The following is a 12853-nucleotide window of genomic DNA, read 5'->3' on the forward strand; positions in this document are numbered from 1 at the left end:
ATGATGTGCTACATCATTGCTCCTGGCCGGTCCCAATCCGCATATGTGAGATATCTCCAAAAAAAAAGAATCAAGATGTCATTTTGGCATGGACGGTGCACGCGCGGTATCAGCCATTTTTCCCAGAGAAAATTGCTTTTCTATACAATACATCTTTATAATCGATACAAGGGTCAAGTTGTGCTGGATCTAGCATTTGACACTTAACTCCCCCTATGGTCATTTATGTTCCTGATCTTGAATTGGACAGGGATACTAATTGTTTGTTGGTCTATTGTTCTACATTATTGGATTGCTCTCAACTGAAGGATTTTATAATTGGAGGTACCCCCACATTCTGCAATTTTTACTGCCAATCAGGTCATTTTAGACCTTATCGGCTGCAGATTGTAGTGTGTATGGGCCCATAGAGACTGCAGATCCCAATCAACATTGGATAAGTACAGTATCTGTCATGCTAGGTTATGAATAATAAATGTAGTTGAAGAATGATTGCATCTGATTTTCTATGTGGCCATTATATGACCATGGTAATGGAGCACTATCATATCCATGTTTGTCAAAAGTTTAAATGCCTAATCTTTAACATTCGGACACATGTATATGTACAGTGTCTATTTGGGCTTTTTCACATTTTGCTGTGATACAACATGGAACCAGGATGAATTTAATTAAAATGTATTCCCACTTTTTAACAAAAAGTATTTGTTAATGTGCCAAAATAATTTTTTAAGTCATTAGTTAACTATGAACAAAAAAACTGGAATAAAAGTTATTGCACCAGTATTCACCCCCTTGCTAAATCCACCCTAACTTTTGTCACATCACGTTAATAGTTTAGAGCAGGTAAGGTGAGTCGATTGCAGCATAAATACACCTGTCTCTGCGAGCTCCCCAAGTAGTTAGAGAATTTCCAAGCAAAGGGCCTGATTCAATTAGCCGCGGTAATTAATCAGTCGGCCGGGCTATTCAATTACAGCCAGCGGCAACCTGTGATAAGCCTGCAGGCTGCACTTAACGCAGATTTTTGTTTGAGTCTGAGGGAGGCTCAACCTTAAATGCGAGGAAAGTGCCCTTATCGTGGGTGCCGCGAACCTATTAACCCATAGCTTCGGGTGTTTATCCAAGAACCTATGGTTTACCGCGCGTTAGCTGCAATTTTACCGCACAATGAAAAGGGGTTGTAATTGTGGCTACCACCTTTTTCCTCATGCAGTAAATTACTGTGGCTTATTGAATCCGGCCCAAAGACTACAAAATGAAGAAAAAATGACATTCCAAGCACATTCTAGGCAAGATCATTGAAAAGCACCAATCAGGAAAAGGACACAAGAATATTTCCAAGGCATTTAATATACCTCGAAGTTAGTTATGCCCATCATAAAAAATATGGAACTGGTAATCTGCCTAGAACAGACTGTTCTCCAAAACTGAGTGCCCGGGTGTGAAGAGCTGTAGTAAGGAGGCCAATGGCAACTCTAAAGGAGTTACAGTCTTCCATGACAAAGATGGGAGCATTCGACAACAATAGCAGGCACACTTCATAAATCTGGGCTGTATGGGAGGATGGAAATAAGAAAGCCCTTGTTGAAACAAATTCACATGAAAGCCCAGGAACTGTATGCCCAAAGACATGTGGGAGAGGTGGCGGAAGAGTTTGTAGTCTGATGAGACCAAAATTGAACTCTTCAGCCATAATGTAGAGTGCTGTGCTTGGTGCACATCACAGGGAATAGCCATCCCTACAGTGAAGCATGGTGGTGGCAGTATCATGTTATGTGGATGCTTCTCTGTGGCAGAGAATAGAAAGCTCATGAAAATAGAGCGGAAATGGATGAAGCAAAGTACAGAGAAGTCCTGGAGAAAAACCAACTGCAGTCTACAACAGTGCTTGGACAGGAAAGCATACAGGAAAAACCACACTGGAGTGGCTTAACACAACAAATACTCAAAGCCCAGATCTCAATCTAATTGAGCATCTGTAGCAACATTTAAAAATGACTGCCCACCATTGATTACCATCCAGTCTGCTGGAGCTTGAGAAATGTTGTCAAGAATACTGGGCTCAAATTCCAGTAACTAGATGTGCAAAACTGACACTTACCCAAATAGACTCAGAGCTATAATGCTGACAAACGTGGCTCTACCAAGTATTAACTCTGGGTAAGGAGGCGAATATTAAAGCAGTCACTTATTTTCAGTTTTTTTGTTCCAAATTCATTTTGACAATGGTGGGACTATTTTTTATTGGCACATATTCGAGTACTTTGTGTTGATTAGTGGGAATAAATTTCAGTTAAGGCTGTGTACACACTTATAGATATATCTGGCCAATCTGTCTGATAGGGAGGAAAATCTGGTAATGTATGGGAGCAAATAACAATAGAAATTTGGGCCTGATTCAGAGCCGGACGCAATTAGCGCTCGCTCGTCCTGAAAATAGGGGTGGCTATTCAAATGAACCATTCGCTGTTTGCGGTCTGTTCACGCCTCTAGGTCTGAACGAGCAAACAGAACTTGCGGTCGTTTTTTTGGAAAACTACGCCCCCAGGCCGCTCGCATCCTACGTCATGTCCGCTATTTATTAGATTAATCGAGTACATCGAACAGGGTATGAGCTGCTCGCTATTCTTGTGGTTGGTTTTTGCTACCACAATTTTACGAGCAGTTCTGGCTATAAAATAACCCAGTGACGTGGTCAATGACGCTGCTGTTTTAAATATGCACACCCATAAAACGCCCGTTTTGACCTTTAAGCACGCCTGCAATCGGATCTCCACTCCCCGTTTTCAAGCACATTCCCCTGTTACCACCCACATACAAGCACATTCCCGTTACCACCCACATACACCTCATCCTGTCACTCAAATGAGCAGGCATTCGCTATTTTGCGAGCACATGAATTTCGGCCGCACTGACTGGTTCGCGCATGCGTATAACGATCCGTACGCATGCGCAGTTGGGCAAACATCGCTCGGAGCGAACGAGCTGACGCTTACGAGTGGCTCTGAATCAGGCCCTTTGCTCCCACACACTGTAAAATGGACGAGATTTTCCTTCCCACCAGACAGATTGGACAGATATATCTATAGGTGTGTACGCAGAATCCCAAGAAGGGTGAATACATTTGATCTATAGATTGTAAGCTTGCAAGCAGGGCCTTTCTACCTCTATGTCTGTCTGTTATTACCCAGTTTTGTTCTATTAATAGAAAAATATATAACAAAAAACTTGCGCTCCAAATTCACTGGTGCTGCACTGACGACGAGGATGGTCACCAACAACCTCTAAATCAATCACAGTCAAAAAATACAGTACTTGCAGTCAGTTGCGCTCCTCTAGTATACAGAGAACTGAATTCCAATGCCTTTTCGGTTTTGCTAGTAGAACCGTTTTCTAAAAAAACTTCTACAGTGTTTCCAATATAGTCCACCTTCTTAGGGTTGAACCATTTTCTTCAGCAGGGTATAAACATATTCTTGTCACCTCAAAAAAAAGGAATATATAGGCCAAGAATAGTGAAGCACAGTTTATTCAATAAAATACACTTAAAAATAAACAGTCCATCAGCAAAGCAGCATACCACAAAGTGTGGGGTGCAGATCAACACACACCCAAACTAGCCAGAAAACAGTCACCTCCCGGGTAATTCCCCTTACTGCAATTCCCCTTGGTCACCTTCCTTCATACAGTGTCACTTTGGTCAAATGCTGCTCCTTCTATGGACAAACCACCGACGCGTTTCTGCTCCTTACGAGCCTTTATCAAGGTATTAATGTTTCCAATTGTGAAACACAACTGAATATGTTGCGCTATATAAGAAACTGTTAATAATAATAATAATAATAGTCACTGTTACTATACCATTACATATACACATAGAATTATGTAATTGCTTGTAATTATGTATAGGTATGCAGATTACCTTGTTTGAATCACTGCTCCCTACAGTGCTGCTGAACTTGGAGGTGCACTATAAAATATTGTGATAATAATAGTATTAACAACAATATTAATAACTCCTCAAACAGCAACTATTGACTAAAAGTCTACCTGTCACCTATACAAAGTGAAGGAAGATATTATGTGGGCTAAATCAATATTTATGAGCGTGGAACATAACAATTTGCTAGGAACCAGTTCCTAGTTGGCTCAGTACACAAAATGGCTGCCTTCACTGTAAATCGGTAACACATAGGTCACAATGGTCTAAAACTTGGAGTAAATTATAGTAATGTTTGCCACAGCGAAATAACTGGGTAAATACTGTAAATATGCACCAAATACTATATTCAAGGCTTCAAGCACACATTGAGTCATATAGCATATGTTTTACATTACAAGCACATGGTACATGTGAGCTACTGGTAGGTCCAACAAAAGAGTTAAGAGTCCTCTAACATTATCAGAGGCCCCATGTGCTGAAAGTGAAACTAAAGATGCCCAATTGCTTGGTTAACTCTGTACATTTCATCAATAATAGGAGTACAGACATAGAGGCTGGTGAAGGAGAGATTGGTAGCATGGCATTAGTGTTTGCTCTTTTTCCTTTGCCTTGGCAGTGCACAAGCTGTCTGGTGTATTACCATCTTTTGTGCATACAATAAACGTATTTTGTATTGTACTGCTGCTCACAGCAAGTCAGGAATATGTGAAAGTGGTTATGGGAGGGAGGGATGTGGGACTGTGTGTCTCTGGCTCAGCTCCTGATCTGCTGATTAACTCCTGAGGTATGCCAGGAATCCCTGCACTGGAACAATGCGCCTCCCAGCAGCAGGACAAACCCACGTGGAGGGAGCCACAAAGGGGACGAGGAGGAGGAGGAGGTTCATCGCCCTCACTACTATCACATCCAGAATACACCCACACAGGCCCCAGTACCCCCGCACTGCCAGCCAGGACCACCCCTGGCAGAATCTCAGAGGACAACATTGCTGCAACAGGCGTGGCCGGCCTCATCCTGCAGGATCACCCGCTCTTGGGACAGGCCGCGCTGTGTGGGCAGGGACTAGTGTAGCCAGACCCAGCCTTTCTCTTTTTTTGTTAATGAAAGTTCCAGGAACATTGTCTTCCTGCCCTTCCAGTTAATCCAATAGCGACAACAGCCCTGATCTGACCCTTACTACGATACCAACTACTGACGACGGGGGCAGAGCCATAGACAGGCGCTGCTGGCAGTGCAGGGGGCATCTGGGCATTTGCAGGGCCACTGCCACCACCGTGCTGGGATTCTGTACAGCACAGGATGATCTTTTCCAGTGTGCCCATGAGGATACCCACCGGGAAACTGGTGAGCATATTGTACTGGCCCGTGGTGGGCACTGTTGGCATGGACGGGGTGTTTTCTGTAGGTGTGTGTGTATACTGTATACACGGCTCTGTTGGCAAGGACGCAGCAGTGTGTAAACGGTGGGTGAGCAAGTTAGCATGTAACCCCTTCATTCCCAGGACGTCCGGACAGACACATACCTAGGCACGTAGACAAGTGCTGAAATGCGGTAGAACTGTCTCTAGCACAGACTCCTTTTACACATGTGTGTGTATTAATGTAAATGTGAATATATTGGTGGCTGGCATACACTGTATATATGTGTGTGCATAACTCATATATATATATATATATATATATAATTTCCCCAGAAACAACAATTTGTTCCATACAATTAATATTTTCAATAATAAATGTGGTTTTAGTGGAAGGGATGTGTTAATAGCCTGTAGTACTGTAAATAAACAACAAACCAAAAACAAAAAATTTGCAAACTTATATTGTGATAAGGAACATATATGTTGTATATTTGATAGCTTCACTACCTGACTAGACTGTATTTGATATCCTCATTGTTTTCTTATTATTTCGCTATTGTGAATACTGAGCTGTTATTTTTATTTCTGCACCATATATGTATTGTGTGAATAATGTACGAAGAATGCAATGTTTCATTTGTGGCTGCATTATATTAAGAAATTTAGAGTACATACATCCACATACGTGATCACTTTTATTCTACCTATGAACCCCCTTGTGGCTACTGTTCATGCATGGTCCAGTTATCCAGCTATGCATCTGGAAAACCCGGCAATGCACTTCATGACCTCCTGCAGCCCTGCGGGCAGGGATCGCTAGATCCCACCATGGCAATGAAGCCCTATTGTAGGTAATGGGCTAACGCCATCCGAAGACTGCAATTTCGATATATTTTAAGGGCTTAATTGATTAATAAATAGGCCCCAAAATACTGGCGCTCAAAGCATCTGGGTAATAATTCCAAAGCTATAGGTGATGCCCTTTTAGCAGATGCCTATGACATAATTCTTCTGGAAGTCAACTATTATACAAACCACTTTGGGCCGTATTCAATTGCCGGCGAAAAGTTTTCGCAGATGATGTCATTTCGCCAGTCGGAATCTTTCAGCCGTATTCAATTGAAAAGACTTATCGCTGGTGCGAAAAGTCTGCGCCTTGTAACCAGCGTAAAAGATTCGCCTGTGAATGGAGGCGGCAAAAAAGTGCAGAATTGGGGGTTTGGGGTGCAAAGTTGCGGGAAAAACACCTGCAGCCTTGGGAAAGTCCTCCAAAGGTAATATGCGTAAAAAAGAGTTAAAAAAATACTTTACAACAACCCAAAAAAGTACTTTTGTTTGGGGGGGGGGGCAAACAAAGTTGGGGGACAAAATTAAAAACTAGCAAAATCGACTCCAGGGGGTCCCCCAAGTATGCCCAAGCTTTTTTATTGATTGCAGGTGCATGCCGAAGGTACGTTTTTTCAGTTTTTTAAAAACGCACTTTAGTGAATTGTAACCATGCTTGCACCCATTTTCATGTACCCCAGATTTGCTGGGACGACTTATTTTTGCCCCCCCCAAAAATGCAAAATGCTATTCTTCACCACTTGTGCAAAGATGCAAAATAGCACCGATTGAGACCATTTCAACACACCAAATACCTTTAGCAGGGCTATTTAGGGGTATCCATAGTGATCCCCCTTGTCAGTGCATCTTTTGGGTGGTGTCAGGGTGATTTCCCCAAATCTGACAGGACTTTTCGCCGAAATTGAGTTTCGCTGGGGCGTGTTTTCGTGTCCTTTGGAATTGAATAGGGCGAATCGCGGTGATGAGCGCAATACTTTTCCGGAGGCAAAACAAGCGATGACAGCGAAAACTCCGGCAGGCGAAAAGTTTTGGACTTTCGCCGACAATTGAATACGGCCCTTTGTCAGGAAATAAAACAGAAACATATAATTGATATGCAGTTAATTTTTACCACTTTCTTCTTAATCCATTGTAACTGGGTAATGATTATTCTACTAACCACATGTCTTTACTTAGGCTCCAATAACTATTTAGAGGGATAGTTGGATTGTTATGGTGTATCCAAGCATGACCTGCTACTAATAATCCAAGTTTGTTCATGCATGTGTTATTTCCATCCTCTTTAGAGGCCATTTTGCTGATTAATTATAAATGTCCCAAGGTAGTTACATATGGTATACATTGTGGCTAATGAAGCCTGGTTCACTTGTTCTTCTTTCTACTACTATAGGCACATGAATATTCTTAATAATGTAAGCATACAATTTTATAGTGTTACAAAATAGTCTGTTGGCTAAACTTTTCACTCTATTGAATGATAGATATGTTTTATCTTTAAAAAGATTTATATAAATTATACTTTGGAAGAGTAAAATGTGCATAGTGTCAGGAAACAATGTAATATTTACTTGGGCAGGTGTAGCGGTATATCATGTAGGAAATGCCCAATGCAGAATTGACCGCAGGTCGTCCGTAATTACTCCCACATTGCATGCAAGGAACCAATTGCGTATATTCGCCCATTAGCAGAATTGTATGCCTATTAGTAGCCAGACCGACCCTATCCGTACGCTTGGTTTTATATCATCATCAGTCCGCACTGACACCAGCCCTATCCCTGGTGGAAAGTTCAGTTTGAAAATAAGTGTAATTACGCACAACTATGCATAGCCCACAGTTCTGGCACAACGCCCTCACTAAACGGAATTGGTATGATATCCCGGCTGCCGCATGGCCGGGAGTTCGAATCCCGGCAGCGGCAGCCCGACAAAACAGCAGAGCTCGGCAGCGGAAGCCCAACGGCATTGGAAATCCCGATCGTGGTAAGGTAAGTATGAACTAATCTAACCTAACCCCCCGAACCCTAACCCTCCTTAGGGGTGCCTAACCCTAACCTCCCCCCCTGTGCCTAACCCTAATCCCCCCTCTAAGTGCCTAACTCTACCCCCCTTCCCCGCTGCCTAAACCTAAGTCCCGCGGGGGGTGCCTAACCCTAAGTTCCCCCCGGGGGTGCCTAACCCTAACCCTCCCTCCCCCTAGCCTAACACTCCCAGGGGGGTGCCTAACCCTAAGTCCCCCCCCAGTGTCCTACACCTAACCCCCCCCCCCGCGGCTGTCCGCTCGCGGCGCCCAGCATCCGCTCGATCGGGATGCCTGGCACCCGGCGTCGGGGAAATGAGCGGCGTCTAGATATAGACGCCGGTCATTTATCCCACGGCGGGATAAAGCAGTCGGGAAGCCGGCTGCCGGGATTCCAGCAGCCGGCTTCCCGATTGTATACCCACTAAACCTAGCCTGTGTGCATAAACCCCATTACTACCCTCCTACACTCATTCATCCGAAAGTTGTGTACGTAGGACTCTGCATTGCACTTAATTGTGTTCACTCGACAATGGAGCATGTGCAGAGGGAAAACACACAAGATACGTCTGCAGAACTGACTTGCATTGAACTCTGCATCAGCCCCTTAATATCTAAAGGAAATGATGCCAGATTTACAACTATGGTGTAGATTACTACAGCACGTTAGGGTTGAGTTATTTATATTAGTTGCACTGTTTACAGTTCCACAGATCAGTTGATCAGTGCCAAGTATTGGCTAGCACAGTATGTCCAGGAACACGGTGACAATTGCTTTTAGAATGAAGCAAGTAGACACCGAAGTGCCAAAAGTCATGGGATAGCAGTATGTAAAGGTAATGGTAGGTGGTGTCACTGTACTGTGACGTCCTGGAAATGCCCAGATCTGCGTCAATTGTAATCTGACATCTGGTGAGTCAATTTGAGCATGTGCTAGGCTGCTCATGGCAAGGCTATGTTATCGAACGGGTCATGATAGTGGGTGCCTGACGGATGGCACATTCCATTTCCGAATTGGGTGGACATTCAACATCCTTGATCTACGGTGTCACGTGTGTATCGGGAATACCTCATGGAAGGCATTACCCCCCAACCACAGGGGCTTAATGATTGTGACCAGTGGTGCCTGGCCAGAATTATCTTTGGTTACAGACAAGAGACACTGGCTCATTTCACATCCACATTCAATGCAAGAAGTACCAGACGCATATCCAGCAGATCAGTGCAGCATCTTTAGCTTCCATATGACACCGGACACAGTGCCTCACCTGGGCTTGTGATATCGCTAATTGGACCCTGGAGGACTGACAACATGTGGCGTGGTCCAATAAATCACTGTTCCAATTGTTCCGGGCTAATGGTAGGGCTTGGGTGTGGCGCAGACCCCATGAGGCGACGTACCCCAGTTGTCAACAAGGCACCGTGCAGGCTGGTGGTGGTTCCATAATGGTGTGGGGTGAGTTCACGTAGCATGAGTTGGATCTTCCCGAACAAGTCGTTGACCGGTAACACTACACTGCATTGCTTGATGACCATTTGCAGCCCTTCATGAACTTCATGTACCCACACAAAGATGGAATTTTAAAGCAGGATAATGCATCGTAATATTGGTCCCATTTTGTCCAGATTTGTTTTGATGACCATTCTGGAGAGTTCTGATGAATGCACTATGTTCGCCCGACATGAACCGAATTGAGCATTTGTGAAACGTGGTGGAGAGGTCCATTCACAACCAAGATCCTTCACCTACAAATATCAAGGAGCTGTGGGAAGCTATCCAGACGGCATGGGTCACCATTTTTTCAGAGGTCTTCCGTCCACTTGAGGATTCAATGCCACATCGAGTTGCTGCACTTCGCTGGTCTAGAGGGGGTCCTACGCAATACTAGGCATCTTTCCCATGACTTTTGGCACTTCAGTGTATTGTATTGTATGTCTCAGTTTTATATATGCTCTGTCCAGTTCTGTTGAACACTAGTCGGATCAATAAAGCTAAAAGCTCTTGTAAAGTATATGTTTTATCATTGATTCTATATCAAGGTATATCCATTTGTAGCATCTCCCCATTTATCACTTTTGTGGGGAGTCCAATCCCTCCTTAGTGACCTGAGGACTGCTATTGGTCCTCATTATTATCAAAGCTAGGGAAAAGACTTCTGGACTGGTTGACTTGTCTTCCTCCCATACAGAGGATTACAGCTTCTATAAATAGGAATCCATATTTACAGTCTGACCTGGTTGGATGGATGTTTTTGCCATTTATTCATATTCTGCATTCACTCATACACCTCTGATGCTGCATTCACTCATACACCTCTGATGCTGCATTCACTCATACACCTCTGATGCTGCATTCACTCATACACCTCTGATGCTGCATTCACTCATACACCTCTGATGCTGCAGGTCACCAGTTTTCATGGGGGAGGACACCAGTACATAAGGGTATGATTTGTTCCCATGTAAACTATCATTTGAATATCTCTATTGCACCATATCAACAAGAGGGTAACTTTGTTCAGTCTAGTATAAGTCCAATTATGAAAGCCTGCTCTGTTATTTGTACAAGGTATTAAATAGTATTGTACATGTTGTAAACCAAAGTTATGTATCTCTGTTTTGGGGGGTGTTTGGATTTGGGTGTGTTCCTCATATTACCAATGCTAGTATAACACTGTGATGAGAGATGTTCACATCAGCTTACATGGAAACTTGTGATGCTTAGCTCCTAATACTGGGCTTTAAAGAATCTGAGGAAATCACGTGATTTCTGAGAATTACACGGGTTTATTCAGAGAGAACATTGCATTGCAACATGTTTTTGCTGTGTGCTAAACTAATTACAGTAGTTTTTTCTAATGCTTTGGGGATCCTCAAGGGATCCTCAACATTTTCCAATTCTTGTACCTCCATGCCTGTAAATGTTTATATTTTTATTCCTCACTATTGTAACAGTGATTTTAAAGTTCCTAGTTAAGGAATTTCAGTCACACGCTGCATGGATAGAATGCCATTGTTGGGAATTGTAGTTATCTGAATCTGTTTTAGGGAAATTATAAAAATTGATAATAAAAATGAAACCGAATGCCGGAGCTTTATATGTTTAATTCATGATGTAGTCAGCATCCCGCCATGTGGGATGCCGATGGGCGAAATACTGGCTCCGAAATCCCATCAGCGTCGGGATCCCGGCAACAGAATCACGACCGCCGGTATCCCGAAGGTAAGTAGCGGGCGTTGGGGGGAGGGATAGGGTGCGGGGTTAGGGTTAGGCATTAGGGGGAGGGTTAGGGTTAGGCACTATGTGGGAGGGTTAGTTTTAGGCATTGGGGAGGGAGTGTTAAGTTTAGGGGAGGGAGAGGTTAGGTTTAGGCACTAGGGGCGAGGTTTGGGTTAGGCACCGGCGAGGGAGGGTTAGGGGTAGGGGAAAGGGCTAGTCTTGCCTTATTTCCTTAGTAGTGTTGGGATTCTGACTGTCGGGATGCCGCTATCGGTATTCTGACCAGCAGCATCCCGACCGCCAGGATCTCATACCCAACCCGTTTATTCCTATATGTAGTGGGAATTCAAAATCAATCTTTTGGTTACACATAACCTATTTCAAATGGACATGTGCAGTTAGACAATTCAATGAAAGGCAAATTCCAGAAAATGAAGAAGTGTGTTCATCTTTGATTTTTGGTTGTTGGGTGGAACCCCCTTCCCCTAAATGAATGCATGAGTAAATAAAACCCAACATACGATTCGTTCTAGAACAATGAATTAGAAACCTGTTACTCTTTTCAATATCTTGAATGACATATATTGCACACTCCTGTGTACATTCTTGTCACTTCCTTGTATTAGTCAACAAGCTAAGTAATTGAGAACACTGACTCAGTGACGCAAGACTTTGAATTTGGCTCTGAATGTTAACATAGTTTCATATTTGTGTTACGTGTAGAGAAATTTATTTTTACATCTGCTGTTTTCATTAATACTATTCTAATAGTATGCTTTCATTTTATTGTCTGAAAGTATAGACTATGTGTTATCTTATCAAGACACTGCTACCAGTTATATGCAGGCTATTGTGATTTCTAGGTTTTATCAGCTTTTCTGGATTTTCCTATAAAAGACAAAACAACTACACATTATTCTTTTGAATACAGACAGGGTGCTGGTGTCACAGCAGCTGAATGACTGCATAGCTTTAAAACCCCTTTTTCACCAAAATTCTGGGTTCGACCTGGGTTTTCGTACACGGTTCCAACCCGTCTCACAGCCGGGTCAGACCCCTTTCATACTGCAAGTTCTCCATTTACATTACCTTATTTGGTGATATACCTTGCTTTAAAATATTTTGTAGGCATAATGATCAATTTGAGGCCACACACTCAGTGACATTGATCAAAGTTGCTACATGTGCTGTTTGTATTAAAATATAGCTACAGTGGGGCTGATGCAGAGGTGAATGGATTTCGGTCGTAACTGCTACTGCATTGCGGAAGGAAATAATGGAGTATATTTGCTTGTATATAGAGTTGTATGTATCTCAGCGCTTGGACCACTGCTATCCATGCACTTGGTTTCATAGCTGTCATCATTATCAGCCATGTTGCTGGGATGTCTAATGGAGGCTGTTAGTGGGGGGCTATTCACTGTTGCAGACACTAGGACATCCTTTATACATCCTTTAGAG

The 12853-nt window shown here is 43.1% G+C and overlaps 1 protein-coding gene across 4 annotated transcripts in view; it reads left to right on the top strand.

The window, feature by feature from the left end:
- The window catches only part of RBMS2 (RNA binding motif single stranded interacting protein 2), a 108184-nt gene that overhangs the window by 31935 nt on the left and 63396 nt on the right, over positions 1-12853 (top strand). For 2 of the 4 annotated variants that reach the window (XM_088473158.1, XM_088473159.1), the window contains exon 1: positions 4823-5290. The exons of the other annotated variants lie outside the window; for them this stretch is intronic. In XM_088473158.1, the coding sequence (XP_088329284.1) occupies positions 5246-5290 (45 nt within the window). In that variant the 5' untranslated portion in view covers positions 4823-5245. Of the gene's footprint in view, positions 1-4822; positions 5291-12853 lie in introns of those variants that run through there. 4 annotated transcript variants of the gene reach the window in all.

The sequence above is a fragment of the Taudactylus pleione genome, unplaced genomic scaffold (genome assembly GCF_031769625.1).
Source record: "Taudactylus pleione unplaced genomic scaffold, aTauple2 ptg000130l, whole genome shotgun sequence".
In the NCBI taxonomy this organism is placed as follows: domain Eukaryota; kingdom Metazoa; phylum Chordata; class Amphibia; order Anura; family Myobatrachidae; genus Taudactylus; species Taudactylus pleione.